Here is a 17,803-nt window from a genome sequence, read left to right as displayed (position 1 = left end):
CACGGAACAACCGCCAGTTGTAGGCTCAGCGCTATACTGCTTACAAATCATCAGAAATACCTGCAGACTCATTTCAATGAGGTGAAGGCATCTTCTGCGGATAATTGCAATATGTAGTCACTTTGTAATTAGCTGCATCAGTTTCTGATTTAGAAATTTCTGTTTGTGATCTGTATCATGATTATCATAACTATTATTTCTAAGGGTTTGTGATATCTTGCAAAATAGCAATTTATCCCATGCGTTTACAGATAATATTGGAATAAAGAAATCACACAAACTGAACAACAAGCCAAGTAAATATTAACTGCAATTAGTTATGACATTTTTCAGTAAAATATCAAGCTATCAATGAGATTTTCTTAAGAAACTAGCATTAATAGGACTGCTAGCTACATGGCTAACTAGCTAACGGCAGCTACAGTTAGCAGCAGTTAGCGGTTACTTTAGCAGCAAGTAAAGCTGTCCATCAGGAAACAACGTAAATCACGGAGAGTTGAGGCAGAGCAGCTGGGCGTCATATTTGTTCATTCCACTTGCAATAAAAAACTAAGTTGCTTTGCAGATTAGAATCATCAAGCATTAATGTTTTTGATTTTTATCATCAAAAAGCAGAGTTGGCCTTTAACAGCGACATTTAGCTGTCAATCATAACAGTATTTAATATCTTGTCTTGTGCTGAAAGCTGACATGTTAATTTGTTTTATGTCTGGACAAACAAGCTGATAATCTTCCTGTTTCAATGGTTTCTGTCTCATTTTTATCTGTCTGACTTTGTCTGCCTTCAACACCCGCTATCTTTTCTCTTTCCTCTCACTTTCCTCCCTCAACTGTCTGTCTCCCTTTTAATATGGAGACAGCTGACATTATGAGTCATTCGCTTATTTTTATTGTTTTAATTTATTTATTTCATATTTTGTTTTACTTCCTAAAGTCTTAGATCTTCTAACAGCCTTTCTGTCTCTCTCCCTCTCTCTGGGTTTGGGGTCGTGACTTCATCCCAGACAGGACTTTAACTTCCTGCCGCCTCCTACAGATAGCAGAACGAGGCATTAACACACACACACACACACACACACAGCTGGTTTGTGTCCTCCACACTGCTGTTGTTGATGAAGTGCTTTCCCATAGTGGTCACCAGAACATGAACACCCACATGTTTGTGTTTGGTTGCTTTGGGTGTTTTGCTGTTGATAAGCTGACTGTGTGATTTCATCTGTCCTAGTCTGCTGCATATTTAGCATGTTAGTAACTATGTTTTTAACTGACTACTTTTACACATACCGAAAGAAAGTTGACAAAGCACACTGACTCTGTTTCCCCAATGACCACCATTATAGAAGAGACGTCTGAATAACTGTTGATAGGACCCCTCAAACTGCAAGCAAGGTCAATTATTACTTTTAAACCATGAAGGTTTAATATATTTTTTTAAACTTTATGAGAGCCTAGAAAAAGCAATTTTTATGCATGTGACCATCCCAAGCATTTTGATGAAATGCTGCAAAGTGAGAAAACACAACCACATACAGAAATGTTAAGGAGGCCGCAGGAAGATGGCCTTGAAATATGGGAGAAACCCGGGAAAAACGGGAGTGTTGGCAGGTATGAACAAACGTGAAATGTAATGATGTTCGAATTACAGCAATGATGCCAGTTTTGATTGTGACATTTGTCTTTGTTGTTGTACAGTATGAACACAGCAATCTAGCTGAATGAAAATGTACTTGAACAATCAAGTAATGTCTTAAATATTTTTATGCGAAAGTTATTATATGAGATGACAATTAAAGACAAAGTAAGTTCATGGTAACTTCTGTTTATGATGCTTCTTGTGTGACGGCTATCACAGTGATCAGAAGGTTTGCAGTGGCCATGGCTTTGCAAGATGTGTGTTACTGAGGAGGAGTTGTCGTTGTTGTAATGTGCAGTTGCATTGTTGTGTAGAAGCCAAAGTTATGCCATACCCCTTAATGCACAAATACATATAAATCTGTCTTTAACGTCAAACAACTTTCAGATATGCAGATGACACAAAATTATATTTTAACCAAAAACAAATTACGCATTTCAGCTTAAAGTGGCCATTATTAGATTCAAAATGGGGACATCCGACCTCTGTTTTCATTATGCCAACAAGATCAAAGAGTCTGTTCAAGTCCAGAATCAACAGACTCAGACTAAACAAGTCAAGAGATGTCAGCTCGTTTGTATTCTTTAATGTTGGAAAGCTTTCCTATTTGGGACAGAAAAGATATTGCAAAGTGAGCTGACAGGAACAGATACTAATGAACACCTCATGTATGGTTCATTTTTAAATCAGTTCCTCACTGCAGTTGATCAAGCAATGTGTTTGTGTGCCAACAGCTGGCACTAAAAGGCTTTAAATACAATGCTAAATGCTGTGAAGGCCATTTAAAGCAACAATGTAAGAAAAGAGGGCAAAGGCATTGGAATGTAGACTTGAGTGGGGGGGAAATCACATATGGCGCTTCTCTTGTGACACATATTACAGAAAGTCCAATGTACTTTATGTTACCTGGAAAAATGAATGACTTCCATATGCTACTGGTTTACTAACTGACACGTGTGTGTGTGTGTGTGTGTGTGTGTGTGTTTCCATGGACTCCAGTTATTCGGAAATATTTGAAACTTTGCCCTAAATACTCTCTTGGATTTTCTGCTCAGAACAATCTGCCAACTCAAACTAAGATTAAAGAAGATATTTTATAGTATTACTCTGAATCTGGAAACTAACTAGTACTTATAAAGTTATCAAATAAATGTAGTAGAGTAAAAACTATAATATTTGCCTCTGAATTGCAGTGAGTAGAAGTATAAAGTAGCAGAAAATGGAAGTAAAGCACCTCCAAATTATACTTAAGTACAGTACTTGAATAAATGTACTTAGTTACTTTCCACCACTGGCCCTTGGTCCCATGTTTACTTGCATGAATAAGCACGTGTGCTCTATTTGATGTCTGCTCTGACATTCCCATTTGTCAAACATTTTCCCTGATGAAGGTTTAGAGACCAAAAGCATGGCTTTTGATTAAATACCTCCATGAACCTAATCGCATAGTGAATTTCTTTTTTAAGATTTGATGTTTTTGGCCTTCTTGCACCTTAGCCTTGTGTCATCTCATAACCAAGCCCTGTCTAGACAAATGGAGTGAACTGCATGATATACATCTGAGCAAGATTATGCTTCATAACTGGATATTTAGTAACAATGTCAATGTTTATTTAGATTTTTATTTTTTTTTACTTTTTGAAACAGAACCCAGAAGTTCATTTCGGCTCTCTTACTCCTTACCGAAAAAGGGAACACTTAATGGAGGCTCCATTTTCTAAATCTGGCCTCATAAATGTCACATTAACTCTTCATCTATCAAATAAACTCACATTTAACATCCATGTTAAAACAGATTGCTGGCTTTGAGGAAAAAAGGGAGGGATTCCTCTTTTATTCATTTGAGAATGTAGGAACACTTGTTCCAGTGGCACACAGGAAGGAAGGAGGTCTTTAAGAGCGACATGGTGTGTGTGTGTGTGGGAAGTAAAGTTGGATCTCAAAAGAAAAACAAGAGGAAATTGGACTTAAATTAGCCGAAAATTATGGGTTAAATCTCCCCACCACACACACACGTTATTTATTTTTGTCTTGGCATTTATCAAATGGCATCTCAGGATTTTTGTCTCAATAGACAGCAAACGAGACGACTGGTTTTATCTCAACCTTTTTCCAGACTCTGATGGAGCCCTGCTGCTTTTAATGGTCAGTGGTCAAAAGGTCATGAGTTGGGTTCAGCAGACAATTTTTTTAAGGGTGTGTCTGTGTGTGTGTGTGTGTGTGTGTGTGTAAAAGGGTTAGAGTGTCAGTTCAGTGACCAAGAAGTAAATTCCAGATGCTGAGGAATTTGTCTTTACTGGGAATATTGTGTGTGTGTCAATGAGGGCAGAGGTCATGAGAACAGCAGAAAACAAAAGTCACCACAAACACACTTCCCAACTTCCTTTTATATATTTGAACCAATTCCCATTGTCTTACAGATAGCAAAGGCTGTTTTTATAGCTACATCAATTCCATCGATTAAATAGCAGCCTTGGATGAACACAATCGGTACATTCTGGACTTACTGGATCCTGTCTTTCCTGCAACAGTTCAAGCTCAGCACAGTGTCTCTTGGTACCAAGAAGCTGTGACTCGCCCAGAAATTCCTTCTAAGCAAAGGCATCTGGAGCAACATTAACTCCACACAACACCTTCCTCACCTAACTCACCTAAAACCTTCCTTGAAAAACAATATAAATGAAATACTCTTCAGACTGCGAGCCATTAAGGGTGCTTTCGCACCCAAAGTTTGGATTCTCTGGGCTGAGCTATAGTGGAAAAGTTTACTTTGTCACATATACAGGCAAACTAGGGCTTGTAAATGAGAGTCAAATGGATTCACAAGTAGGTTGTGTATTGGACCAAGTTTTGGCAGCATGTCACCCTGCCAGATTATATAGAGATTTTGGTGATGAATTTGGGGGTTTAAAGCAAATCTAATTACAGCTCTTGTAACTTAAGCAAAGCATTAATAGACTCTTGTGTTCATACCAGCTAAAACACCTGAATAAACAGCTGAATATGGAAGCCTATGGATGCCATTATTAAAATATTGAAATTATAAATCATTCTCCATTTTTATGTGTGCATGTTGTGTGACACAATTCAAATACAAAATGTAAAATCAATTTTTTTACACAAATTTTGAATGAAAATTAAATGTAAATGGTCAGTTTAATAATAGCCAATTTCATAACAGTTTACCTCTGGGGCTTTCAAAATCTGACACTGTGCTGCCCCTCTCAGACAAAATCTAGACAACTGCGTTTTTTTGCTTATATTTGGCTAATTGGCACCATTAAAGATATGTATGTAGGATTTAGTGGTATCATGGCAGTGCAACATGGCGACCTCCGTGGAAGGGGACCCGCTCCCTCTGTAGATATATATCTCATTCTAAGGTAATGAAAACACAACAATTCTTATTTTCAGGTGATTATACACTAATGAAAACATACTTAAAAATATTATATTCCATTTCTGCCAATAGCTCCTCCTAAATGTTACATAATGGACCTTTAAAAATATGCCGAATTAGCTATTAGCAGTTCCTATTTGCAATGTATCCATGGATGTATAGACAACTATCACTGGATTACTTTGATACTGAAGAAAACTTAAAAATGTGGTGATTCTCAGGCTTGATTGATGATGATTTATAAGCAGATCTATGGACGTTTATTTGCAATAGACATCGGAGATAGATAGTGGAGAAGTGTAAGTCACACTAAACCAAAACCTATGTCTATATCATGTCTGTGTGTCCAGATTAATGAGTTATGACTCCAAGAAATTTTGACGCACCTGTCCCTTTCACCTCATGCTGTATATTTGCCTCATCTCTCTCCCTCCGTGCCTCCCCTTTAACTCTCTCGTGCCCCCCTGGGGAGGCGCCTCACAGTTTGAAAACCTCTAGTATGCCTTAACAAATTTCACAAAAAAGGTCCTGATATTATAAAAACTTTCATTAGAAATAATCTAAAAGGACATATTTCAACAGTTAAGTTCCATTTTCAAGTTTAGGCTGCATATTATCTGCAAATGTGAAAGCAAAAGTAAATTTTACATTCAAATATAATTATCACGCAAGGTTATGCTCTTGAGTACACTGGAAATTATTTGTCAATAAAGTTGTCAATTTAAGTTTTGTTTTGGCAGTAATTATGTTTTTTCAAATAAAATTTGATTTTAAATTCTGAACTTTAACTGTGTCATACATTGTGCACAAATGGAAAATGACATTTTAATTTGATTAAACGATTGCATTTTATTATTGGCAGCTGTCGTCTTCCATAAATATCAGGAGTTGGTCCTCATGCTGTTTTGTTATCCTAGGCTTCCCTTCCGGCTGTCAAATGTCAGCATTTATCTCAGTGCAAAGCCTTGAATGCTTGTGTTTTGGGGTCATTTCCTGTTTTGGTTCAGATTACTTTCTTAATATAAGTAAGTCTGCAACAGAGAGGACGGAGACTCGCATTTAATTTATTTGGTATCAACAAAGTTGAAATCTGGCATTGTTCTCACAGGGATTAACAAACTTGACCCAAATGGAAAAAGGAGTCTTTTAAGCTTCATTTAGTTGCAAAGTCGACAAAAAATTCTCAATTAAAACCAAAATAGAGGAAACTGGAACAGGTAGGGAAAATGAGACTATGTTATATGAAAGGACATTAAAAACAACTGGTTCTTTAATAATTTGATGTGAATGTGATGTATTGAGAGAGATTTTTCAGCCTCAAGAAAACTGAGACATGAATTGTGGGAAGGTTTACAGTGACCCTGTCACACTCACTGTCCTTCATAGTAAACATGCCAAGTTTCTGACACAACACAAGCTGTTTGTTTAGCAGTCTTTGACATGTTCACTTTAAGCAGCATCCTTGTTGTACTTGAACCTGGGAAGAGGTCATGTTGACCGTGAGCTTCGTCCAAAACACAGAGAAGAGCTTATCTGCCAGAATGCTCCATTCAGTCTTCGTCTTTATCCATCCGTCTGATGACGATGTGATCTTTAAAATGCTTTGATCACTACAGAAAGGGTCAGCCGTGCCTTTTTATGCCATTAACGGATTTAATTCCCAAATTTAAAAGTCACAAGTCTTCGATATTGAGGCCTCTTGCCATTTTTCTTCAGCCTTCCATCAAATAAGGACTAGAACCTTTTTATTTGCATGGAAGCTCTTATCTTTGCCACGTGTCCATCCTGCAATCAGAGAGTTGTGGCAGACTTAACTTTGGAGGAGAGGACCTGCCTGAACCTCCTCTTCAGCTCCTGCATGTTGGGAGATTTGGGTCTGGCCAGATGGAGGCCTCCTCTTCTTTTCTCTCCGTTCCCTCCTCCCAGCACCCGGATCACCTGGAACACAGAGGACACAGTGACTTGCTGAAATAAAACCAGACCTGTGACCAAGTCTTGAGGGACAAGCTTCAAGTCAAGTCATGTGTATTTACATTACTAAAAGTCAAATCTCAAACCAGGTCAAGTCAGAACATTTTCATAAGAATAATACATTTCTACCAAGTTTCTGAAACCAAATATTTTAAAATTGTCAATTGTCAATCAATGTTTATATTATTGTGGATTTCATATTCCTGCTACTTTATTTACAATAAGAACAGATATATGTATAATTTGTGTATTTCTTTTTTGTTAGAACCAATCAAAACTGTCTATTTGAGGAACACATTTAAAAAGTTCCTTTAAAAAAACTTTAAATTTTAATGATTTTTTTGGCAGCAGAACAAGCTGTAAACACAACATTGACATATTATCCCTTTATAAAGTTATTATGGCAAGTGTGTTTCACACCTAGCAACATTTTCATTCATTATCTCCACCAAGGAGATCATGTGGTCGGTGCCGTTTGTTTGTTTGTTTGTGTGTCTGTCAGCAGGATTATGGAAAAACTACCAGCATGATTTTCATGAAACTTGGTGGAAGGGTGTAGCATGGGCCAAGGAAGAACCCATTAAAGTATGGAGCTGATCCGAATTACAGGGCAGATATCCAAACATATATAGTGGTTGAGCTTGCAGATTTGCATGTCATAGAAGACTGGACTATTGGCCTTTGCGGAGGTCTGCGCTCTCCGAGTGCCCTTCTAGTTTTGAGTCATGTTTCTGGCCACCTGATGAATGTAACTCTCCTTTTAGCTCTGTTGTGGTCTCCACCAACCTCTGAGGGAAATATCTGGCCCTTTAGCTGCTAAATGCTCCACTATGTTCACCAGAACAGCTGCCTTCAGCAGTTGGAAATGGTTAATGAGAGCTGAGGGCCAGAAAACCTAAACAATGAGCTGAATGATGCTAAAACGCTCAGAGCTTAGAGCGCTTAGAGCTGAGGGGTATTGCAGAGCGATACCATTTGCATTACCCTGTAGTGACCTGATCTGTTGTTATTATAAAAAATATTGTGCAGCTTTAAAGCACCTCATCAGTTAAAGCATGCTTGGATAAAATGATATTGCTGACATTAAACAGAACTAAGGTTTGAGAATCTGCTCTCTTGAACACCAGAAAAGGAAACAGACAGTCTCAACAAACCCAAATGTAATGAGCCTCTGGGCAAAAACTCTTCTTACTCCACCAGAAAAGCAAATATACAGAACAGACCGATGTGGGCTGCTATACCTCTCTCAGTCCAAAAAGACAAACATGTGGTATTTTTGTATTTTTGCATCAGTTGGAAATGGTTTGTAACTCCCATAGGAAGTGAAAATTCCCGAAAGTTTGGTGGATTCAAAGAGAATAACGTCCTGATATCTTTCTATAAAATGCAAATGGTTTCTGCAGACAACAACAGAGCTACAACTGTCATTCCTTGTCCTTAACTAGCAGATTAACAAACCAATAACGCAACAACAACAACAAAAAGTCCCACCTCCTGACAGAGATGTAGGAAGGCGGTGTGGACTCCCTCGTGGTTCTCTCTGGCCGAGGCCTCAAAGTAAACCCCTCCTGTGAGCAGAGGCAGTTTTCAGATCAGGGCTGCTCTTATCTTTCAGATAACACTCAGCATTCCTCATTCATTAGGCAGCATGCAGGATATACTTTAGATGCACATAAAGAGCCAGAGATATGTGTGTGTGTGTGTGTGTAACAGTGACCCAGAGGAGAGGTCAAAAGAGAAAGCATGAACGAGGATTTAATGGGAAATGGTGAGCAGGTCATAGCAGGCTTCATGAAGAAAACTCCAAATTTTAGGGCACTGAAAACGTATTTACTCAATCGGCTTTGTACTACTGTACGATGATGGGATCCTACACGAGAACACAATTTTCTGCACAATTTCACATGAGAGATTTCAGCATTTGTGTTTTTGTCACTGGTTTGAAGTGGGTGGGCTCAGTTGACAAAAAAAAAGGTTTTGTCACACTGTGCACCATTCAGAATTTTGCAACATTTGAATCAAAGTATGATGACTTTTGGTGGGTTGTTTGCGCGCTGTTAATCAATATACCCACACAGTCCTGATGAAGCATATTAGCTGTGTTTTTTTAAGTGTTCAACTAAATAATAAATAATAACTAAAACTTGAACTATGAACGTTGCTTATTACGTCATGAATATGTAATTTTATATAGAAATAAACCTGAAAAAGTTTTCAGGGTCTTAAAGTTTCATCAAGATTGCCAGATTTTTACTGTGGAGACATCTACAAATGTCTTTTTTATAGCTGCGACAAGACGACAATAAAGAAGTCTATCTTTAGCCGCCTCATAGCACTTATCTCTAGCATCGTTGTATGTATATTTGTCCAGTGTAAAACAATTCCACACAACATACTGTGATACAGCGATACACATAACTTTGTGTACACAGTAACTCTGTAATCAACAACACTTTGGCCATGTGGGGGAAAGTCCTGTGTGTATGTATGATTTTAAATATGATTAAAAAGGATGTGTGGTCTTGGAGAAAACAACCAGAGGCATGGCAAAAAGATGGAGAAAGAAGACCACAAATCATGCAAATAATGTGGTGAAGAAGGAAGACGAAGAAATAGAAAAAGACCAAAATGACATGGTGAAAGAACAAGAGAAGAAGAAAAAGAAAAAGAGGATGAGGAGGAGGAGGGGATGCCCCACCTAGTGAGGCTGCTAACGTCTCGCCTTCGTCTGACGGCACTTGTCGGGCTCTGAGCAGGTCGCTCTTGTTGCCGACCTGCAGCAGATTACAGATTACAGGATAGATTAGATAATGGGGATTAGGGTTAGTAGGTAACTGTTATTGTCTGTTCTCGACAGGAGTGAAAGACTTTGGCACTGCTTAATGTTGAAGCAATTTGACATTTAAAATAACATTGTTCTGCCAGCATGAAATCAAAACAAACTGAACAGTAAAATGAAACGACCTCTCCCTAATACATCACCAACATTTTGTATGAATTGGATTTTTTACAGGCAGGATATCTTCACATATGATGAGACACACACTGACCAGTATAACAGGTATATTTCCAGAGGGGTGTATGCGTCTGACGTGTTGGTACAGCGGCTGGATGGTGCGGTAGCTGTTGTGGTCTGTGATGGAGAAAACCAGCACGTAACCGTCTGCCCAGTAGATTGACCTGAAAGTGCAGTTATTACACAGTTATTACAGCTTATTACTTTCTTAGTTTAATTTATATTTAAGTAAATAAATCTGACCTGTTGATCTGCTCCTGGCAGTACAGACCCTCAGCATCATCCTGAAAAAATGGACAGACAGAAGTGTAAAACTTATCATAGAATTTAAGTTGAGGGCTGCAACTAACAATTATTTTCATCATCAAATAATCTGTTGATTCATTTTTTGAATAGTCGATCGACCATTTAGTCTATAAAATGTCAGAAAATTGTGAAAATGCCCATCACAATTTTTCCTAGTGTCTTCAAATTGCTCTTTTTGTCCGACCAACAGTCCAAAAACCCAAAGATCTTAAACTTACAGGGATATAAAACAGAGAATCTCTTAAAACACTAAGAGAAAAACATTTCCTCATTCCGTAGAGTTAAGAATCAGCAGCGAAAGACTGATAGTCGAGACTGTACTCACTCAGCAGAAAACAGCTATCATTTGTTTAACTGGTTTAAAATAACCCATGATTACTTCCAATGGGAAAGCAGGAAGTGGTGTGATACTCGGTGCATTCCCAGTGAGATCCCAGTGGATGAATGAATGAACAGAGTGTCTGAGATTCACGGCAGACATTGAGGCTCACATCCCATAGCAATGTTAATGCTGGTTTAATCTTTTCCTGACCTAAACCTAGTAGTTTTAGGTGTCTAAACTTGAAAAAAAGGCTGCTGATAGTTAACAACGGAGGGGCCGTATCAGCAAAACGTACATTTGGTTTCCCCCAAAATGTCCAAACTATCCACAATCATGTCAATGCATCATCCTGAGCAGCTTAAAGTGATTTAGCAGGTGGTGATTTTACTGAAAAGGCACATCGCCAAGACAAATGGCTGTTTATGGACACACACCTGCTGGTTCAGAGTTTGAACTTATGACTCCCGACCCACCAGACCACCCAGCTGTCAGTTCAGGAACAATTTGACTCCATATACTCATTTTGTCCACATAGTTACCAACATATTTTCTATAATCAGGAGTTGAAGATAAGGTGAGTTTTCTGGGGACAAAGTGCTCGCTTACTGCTGTTTAGGATTTTAACATCTATAACTCTATTATTATGGCCACTCTTCTGTTTGAGTTTTAAAAATCTCTCCTGGTGCAGCTTTTAACAATCTTCCAGATGCTCAGTAACTTCTCGACCTCTCTGTTCTGCACACACGACTCCTCCTGCCTTCACACACCAATTATTTCTGTCTAATCTCTGGAAGCCGGTCACCATCATCCGCCATCCTGCCAGGAGGGACTTCCTCATCCTCCGTTATCTTCCCCGGTGAACTGTAGGAAATGAGCAGCTCTGAGGCCTGGTTTTGTAAACAGACTGCCGGTGTCGAGCAGGGTGAGCTGTGTGGCACGTTGCACTCATTATACTCATCATGAGCGAGGAGATGGTCCTAAGGTCACTTCCTCTCACTTCAAATACATTCCTGAAATTGCTTTGAGATAAAGACGACAGTTTTTTTTAAACGTCAGGATTTTTTTAGGTTTTGATGAGTTCAACTTTTAGATAGAACATCAAGCAATGATATAGAACAAAGACCCTGACTTTTTGAATGTTTTAACCCAACTCATCAATTACAGATGCAAATGAAAATATTTTAAATCCCACTGTAAATGAAAAACTTATGCTTGGCTTGTAATATAGTCAACCAATCACTAATCATGGAAAGGGAGCACATTTAAATGGGGAAAACATCTTAAAGGTCTTGTTTGGTTTGGACTTTTGTGCCACAGCAAGTGAGTCAGTAAGAGTGAGTAAGGAAAGACCAGTGGCGGAAAGTACTATACTTAAGTGCGTTTTTGAGGTATTTGTACTTTAGTATTTCCATTTTATGCTCTTCAGATTCTAGAGCAAACTTTTCTAACTGCTCTTGCACAGTCAGAGGGTGCACACAAACTGAGCACAAACTGTAGGTTTAATTAAATCACTAAAGCTATTCCTAATGCCTGATACAAATATACATAAAAGAAATCTTTGACAGGATTACAAAGCATTAAAGTACAACGGGCAAAGTAACCTAGCTACTTTCCTAGCCAGGCTTATTTATGCAAGCAATACAGCAATGAGCACTCAGCACCAAACATGTTGCCAAAAATCAAAAATCTTGTGAGAATTTAAACAGTCTAGAAACAGTTTGCCAGAAAAGCTTGCTTCAGCTAATGTTGCACTCTAACTTTTCTGCTTTAAGTTGGGCGCCAACTAGCCTATCTAAGAAGAAAAGGCTAAAAGAAGAAGTAGCTGTGTTACGTTTTCTATAAAACATATACAGGTCTTCAGGAATTGTTTTAAGAAGTACTTTCATGTCAGCTGTGTGTATGCTGTGTTATAAGAATTTTATTGACAACAATGGAAACAGCTGATGAGTAAAGTGATGGTTTCCTGCCATAATTTATACAAAAAATGTGTTTCCATCACCGTTTAAGCACAAAACATCTTTATAAACTGAAGCAAAAACCACTTCAAGCAGAGGGTGTTTACATTGTGCTGTTTCCATCCAGATCCACATGAAAACTCTGGGATGGAAACATGGCTGCTGTCTCTCTGCCTCCATAAGTTACCTGAAGAGCGACACAGGGAGTATCCTGGATCTGAAGTGACACTTCCTCCCCATCCAGTGTGACCTTTCTGGAGTAGAGCGCTCCTGTGGAGAACGAAAGAGACAGGTGGATGGATGAATGAATGGATTGATGAATGGATCAATAGTGGGGGGTTTCTGCAGAGGGAAATCAGTAAGTGTGTTTATTTTTGCTGCTTACTTTGATATATGTTCCAATATGTTCTTATTACAAACAGTGGATGGAAACTCACCAGTGTTTGCTTCATAATCCCCGATGAACCTCTTGGTCAGAAACCTGACAATCAGAGCTGAAAAGAAACAAGAAAACTGCTGAATCAGGGGTGCAGAAAATTAATTTCAGGGGTGCAATGACAAAGGGAAGAAGATCCCAAACTCAAGATTATGCCAATTTTCTAAACCTGTAGTACAGGTGTAATCATAATCTTGTGTGCATTAAGTATAAAATCTGTGTCCAAAGCTGCTGTTTGTTGTTGTTTCATTTTTCACTTCCTGCACTTGGAATAAAGAGATGGATTAGAAAAACCCAGGAACCTGCTACAACCTACTGACCTATAACACTTAAATGTTTGCTCTCAGCAAGCATTGCTGGAATTTTGAAGACTTTCGTAGCAGCAGAGATGAACTAAACAAACAGGCCCAAAGTCTGAACTAAGAGTATGATTCACCAATAAGTCACAATCTGATGTTGCAATCCTTCATGCGTCATCTTACACTGGTTAATGATTGTCTCATCCATCTCTTGTTTTTTGGATTCTGGAAAAAGGTTTTTCTAACTCTTGCTGACTTTTGTGAGGCCAGTTTCATTTTATTTATTTATTTTTTTTTAGGATCCCAATTAACTTCAAATCAAAGTAGAAGCTCTTCTTCCTATTAGTATTAAAGGATAACTCCACAGATTTTACACATTAAAGGGCCACTCCAGTGGTTAAGTGTTGCACTTTCATAAAGTTGTGCGACTCAGAAGAGACAGTTTAAAAAAAAGAATGGTCAAAATCAGAGCAGCAAAGGCCGAGATATCCTGACTTTTAGTGCATAGTACGGGTCAAGCTCCAAAAACCCTGGATCCTTCAGTTCCCATAATGTAACTTGATGACATCACTGTGACATCATTAGAGTTATTTTTCTCAGACTTTAAAAAGCTCCCTTTTATTTTTTTGTCTTTCAGTACTCTGTTAGCCTGGTGGCCACCCTTTCCAAAACAAGATCTTAATCTCAATGGGATCTTTCTGTTGGCTATATTTAATGGTGGAAAGTAATTAATTACATTTGTTGGCTATATTTAATGGTGGAAAGTTATTAATTACATTTACTCAAGTACTGTACTTTAAGTATAATTCTGAGGTATATTTAGTTTACTAAAGTATTTACATTTTATGTCACTTTATACTTCTACTCCACTACATTTCAGAGAAAAATATTGTACTTTTTACCCCACTACATTTATTTAACAGCTATAGTAACTTGTTACTATTTCTATTAAGATTTAACATAGAAAACATATGATCAATTTATAAAATAGCAACCTGCCACAACATTTAAATACAACTAACACATCAATGCATCAATAATAATAATCCCAACACACGCCTGAAAGGTGTCGTTCTGCATTGGCCTACAAGTACATTTGATATTTTAGCTTTTGATGGAAATATTTTTGTACTTTCAATCAAGTAAATTATGAATGCAGGCCTTTTATTTGTAATGGTGTATTTTTACATTGTGGCATTTCTACGTTTACTTAAGTAAAAGATACTTTTCACACCACTGAATATAATGAATAAAAGCTAAACATTAACAAATAAATAAATCAAATATAAAAAGGTACAATTTTTGAAAATGCAAAATGTCGCCCCCTGTCGTTCGGGATTGGTTATTCATTTCAAACATCTCCACTACTTTCCTTCGCACACGACGATATTCCTTCCTCTATTAGACAAATATATCACAAAGATATTCCTGACAATAACAAGTTTGCATGATGAGTGGTTTGATCAGCTGTTATTCTTACGTTGAGATGCATGAAATCCCAGCCACCAATTTGTGTTTAAAAACTTTCCTCATCCAGTTGAATTATACATTTCCCTTCCTGTGATCTGGACCTATAATACTTCCATCCATCCATACCGGTTTTCCCGACGTTGCTCGCCCCCAGCACCACAATCTTCACCGTCTTGTTGGGCACACAGTCCAGCAGGGGATACTCCGGTATGGGGACCAGCAGAAAGTTGCCAGACCCGCTGCTGCTGTTCATGGTTCCCGGTGCAGGGTCGCCAGTCAGCCGCATTTAGCTCCCCTCTGCCCTCAGATCAGCTCTGCTCTGAAATAACACTGTCCAGCAAACCCCTCCGCCCCGAAAAATCACTCCAGTATTCCCATGATGTTCCTGCAGAGACAGCGTGGAGAGCTTGAGGTAGCCTATCATGTAGTTTATTCTTATAGTTTATAATTTCTGTAGAAAAAAAAGCAGGCTGTCTTTTGTGTTAAAGGTCCAAAATTCCCAAATATTTTCCCAAGTATTCCAGCGCCAGTTCAGAGTTATCCTCCTCTGAGTGCTTAGAAAAAGTTTTAACCCCCTCAGTGGATCTTTCAGCGACGAGAAGTCATTATTTTACTCACTAAAACACTATAATCACCACGCAGTTTTAAATATAAGATGCATAAATAAATACAAAAAGAAGCACTCCGGTTCGCACCGAGTCCAGATGCGTCTGGCTGCAGACAGAGAGAGGGAGGGAGGGGGAGAGGGGGAGGAAGAGGGAGGGAGGCAGACTTTGAGCCATCTACTCTACTATTCCCATGAGACCGGTTTAAATTGGGCTCCTCTTTCCAACCCGGACCCAGATATCATTAAGCTCCTCCAGCGCAAATAAACAAGGAAATTACGGTTTATAATAATAAAGCAGCCTTAACAGATGGGTCATATTAGACCGCGGTGAGACTGTATCGATTGTCCATTTTTAGGGGTTCTCGTGAGAGTACAATCATACGCTGTGTTGGAAAAATGTTATGTTTTATTATACTTCAGTTTATAGTTTCACACAGCAGAGAGAAAAGAGAGGATTAACTCATCAGTGCATAATCAGTAAGCTATGGAAGCTCATTCATGCCAGGAAAAAAAGGAGCAAATTTAAGGAGTAACAAAATGACAAAATAGAGTGGTGCCTAAATACATTCACACAAGTACTGTAAGTACAATTTTGAGGTACTAGTACTTCAGTGTTTTCATTTTCTGTTACTTCTACTCCACTACAGTTCAGAGGGAAATATTGTACTTTTTACTGCATTCCATGTATTAAATAACACTAGTTACTAGTTACTTTACAGATTCAGACTAGTAATATATACAGAATATAATCAACAAATACATTAAGATGTATTGTTATGGATAAAGATAAAACTTAATTTATCCCTTGGTGAAATTCACAAGCTACCCGGCAATATATATAGTAAGAATTTAGCCCCACCTTTACCAGCTGTGACATTAAAGTAATGTACATATTAATACATTAATAATTATAATCCAATTATGTAATATATATTATTCTGAAATGGGCCATTCTGTACAATGAGTACTTTTACTTTTGGTACTTTAAGTGTATTTTGATGCTAATACTTTTGTACTTTAACTCAAGTATAGTTTTGAATGCAGGACTTTTACTTGTAACAGAATATTTCTGCACTTTTATTACTATTACTACTTTTACTTAAGTAAAAGCTCTGAGTACTTCTTCCATCACTAATATGAGATAATAAGTTAAAAAGTATTTTGATTGATTGATATTTTTTCTGTCTTTAAGTTGAAAACATAAAATGTACCTAAGCCAAAAAATAATGACTCAATGTCAAAGAGAGATTGTCTGCATGGTGAGTTAAAATTATGACTTTTGATGTCAACATCATTGGATATTATGACATGGTGGGCTTGGTCAACATTTTGACCAACTAATTTAGAAATCTAAAATAATGAGATTATGAGATTCATGAGATTCACCAAGACAGGATAGTACAGTTTTTGACATTGGCTACCATATTATTTTATTATTTATCATACCCAATATATGTTTTTTTTTCTTTATTTGGTGTAAATGAGCTTCCATAGATATAATTTACATACAGCACTATGCTGTGAATAAATATCTTGGGTGAATATATAATATATATTATATAATAAATTTTTTAAAAACAACAAATAATACAAAATAAAAGACATAAATTGTGGATAATTGGCCAATTAACTGAAAACTTTGAATCTACTCTTTTTGCTCCTTGTAGCTCATCCAGGCGGTGTTTATTCTCCGAGCTTTCTTCTGCTCCAAGAACAGTGCCATTGCCAAAACCAGCACACTCGATTCACCCAATTTTATGGATCACTCGTTTTGTTGTTGTATGAAAGTGGAAATGACACACAGAGGAGGTTCCATACTATCAGCGGCTCAAAGCACCGCCCGCCGATTCTAGCCCCATATAAGGAATCGAACGAACCGCCGCTGTGCATCGGCGACACTCCCTCACCGCTTCCCCAGGCTGGACGGGAGGAAACTGGTTAAAGTCAGATAAAGCGAGTGATACCGGAAGCTGCGTGTTTTACATTCAAAATAAGATACAACAAATATGTTTTTCATAAATAAATAAATAAATAAAAATTCTAACGTCAACGCAGTGGCTTTTTCTTGAGCTTTCAAGTGCATCTCATCTCACAGTCTCCCTCACAACGTAAATATTTTGTAGTGTAATAAAAATCACGAGTTGAAGGAATAGGCGAGACAAGTTGTGTGCTACATACATAAAATACATAAAATGGAAAACAGCTAAATGAATTACCTACTCAAATAATGCATATATATATATATATATATATATATATATATATATATATATATATATATATATTCCCAAGTCACAAAAGTCTACAATATAAAAACAGTGGCATGAACTAGGGCTAGCTAGCAGCCAATGTTAGCTAACGGTAATTGCTACTATTAGCTAGCAAATT

General features: G+C 37.7%; 1 protein-coding gene across 1 annotated transcript; it reads right to left on the bottom strand.

Annotated features, from left to right (window-relative positions):
* Nucleotides 1-4,002: 4,002 nt before the first annotated feature.
* Nucleotides 4,003-15,552, bottom strand: rasl11a (RAS-like, family 11, member A). The gene is made up of 8 exons (XM_044183461.1): nt 14,935-15,552; nt 13,041-13,097; nt 12,791-12,873; nt 10,264-10,304; nt 10,055-10,184; nt 9,703-9,778; nt 8,496-8,572; nt 4,003-6,971 (listed from the first exon to the last, which is right to left on the bottom strand). Exons 1-8 carry the CDS (start codon nt 15,092-15,094, stop codon nt 6,825-6,827), a joined length of 771 nt encoding a protein of 256 aa, XP_044039396.1. The 5' UTR covers nt 15,095-15,552; the 3' UTR covers nt 4,003-6,824.
* Nucleotides 15,553-17,803: the final 2,251 nt, after the last annotated feature.

This window comes from Siniperca chuatsi, linkage group LG22 (assembly GCF_020085105.1).
Source record: "Siniperca chuatsi isolate FFG_IHB_CAS linkage group LG22, ASM2008510v1, whole genome shotgun sequence".
NCBI lineage: Eukaryota > Metazoa > Chordata > Actinopteri > Centrarchiformes > Sinipercidae > Siniperca > Siniperca chuatsi.
The sequence above is the reverse complement of the archived record's forward strand: the minus strand, read 5'-3'. Positions and strand labels throughout refer to the sequence as shown.

Bases quoted from the DNA above. Each gene is read 5' to 3' on its own strand.
- rasl11a (XM_044183461.1), bottom strand. From the start codon at position 15,094: ATGCGGCTGACTGGCGACCCTGCACCGGGAACCATGAACAGCAGCAGC. The intron at 13,098-14,934 runs GTATGGATGGAT...GTTTCTTTTCAG, and splicing joins GAGCAACGTCGGGAAAACCG to CTCTGATTGTCAGGTTTCTG. The intron at 10,185-10,263 runs GTCAGATTTATT...CTGCACTTTCAG, and splicing joins TGCCAGGAGCAGATCAACAG to GTCAATCTACTGGGCAGACG.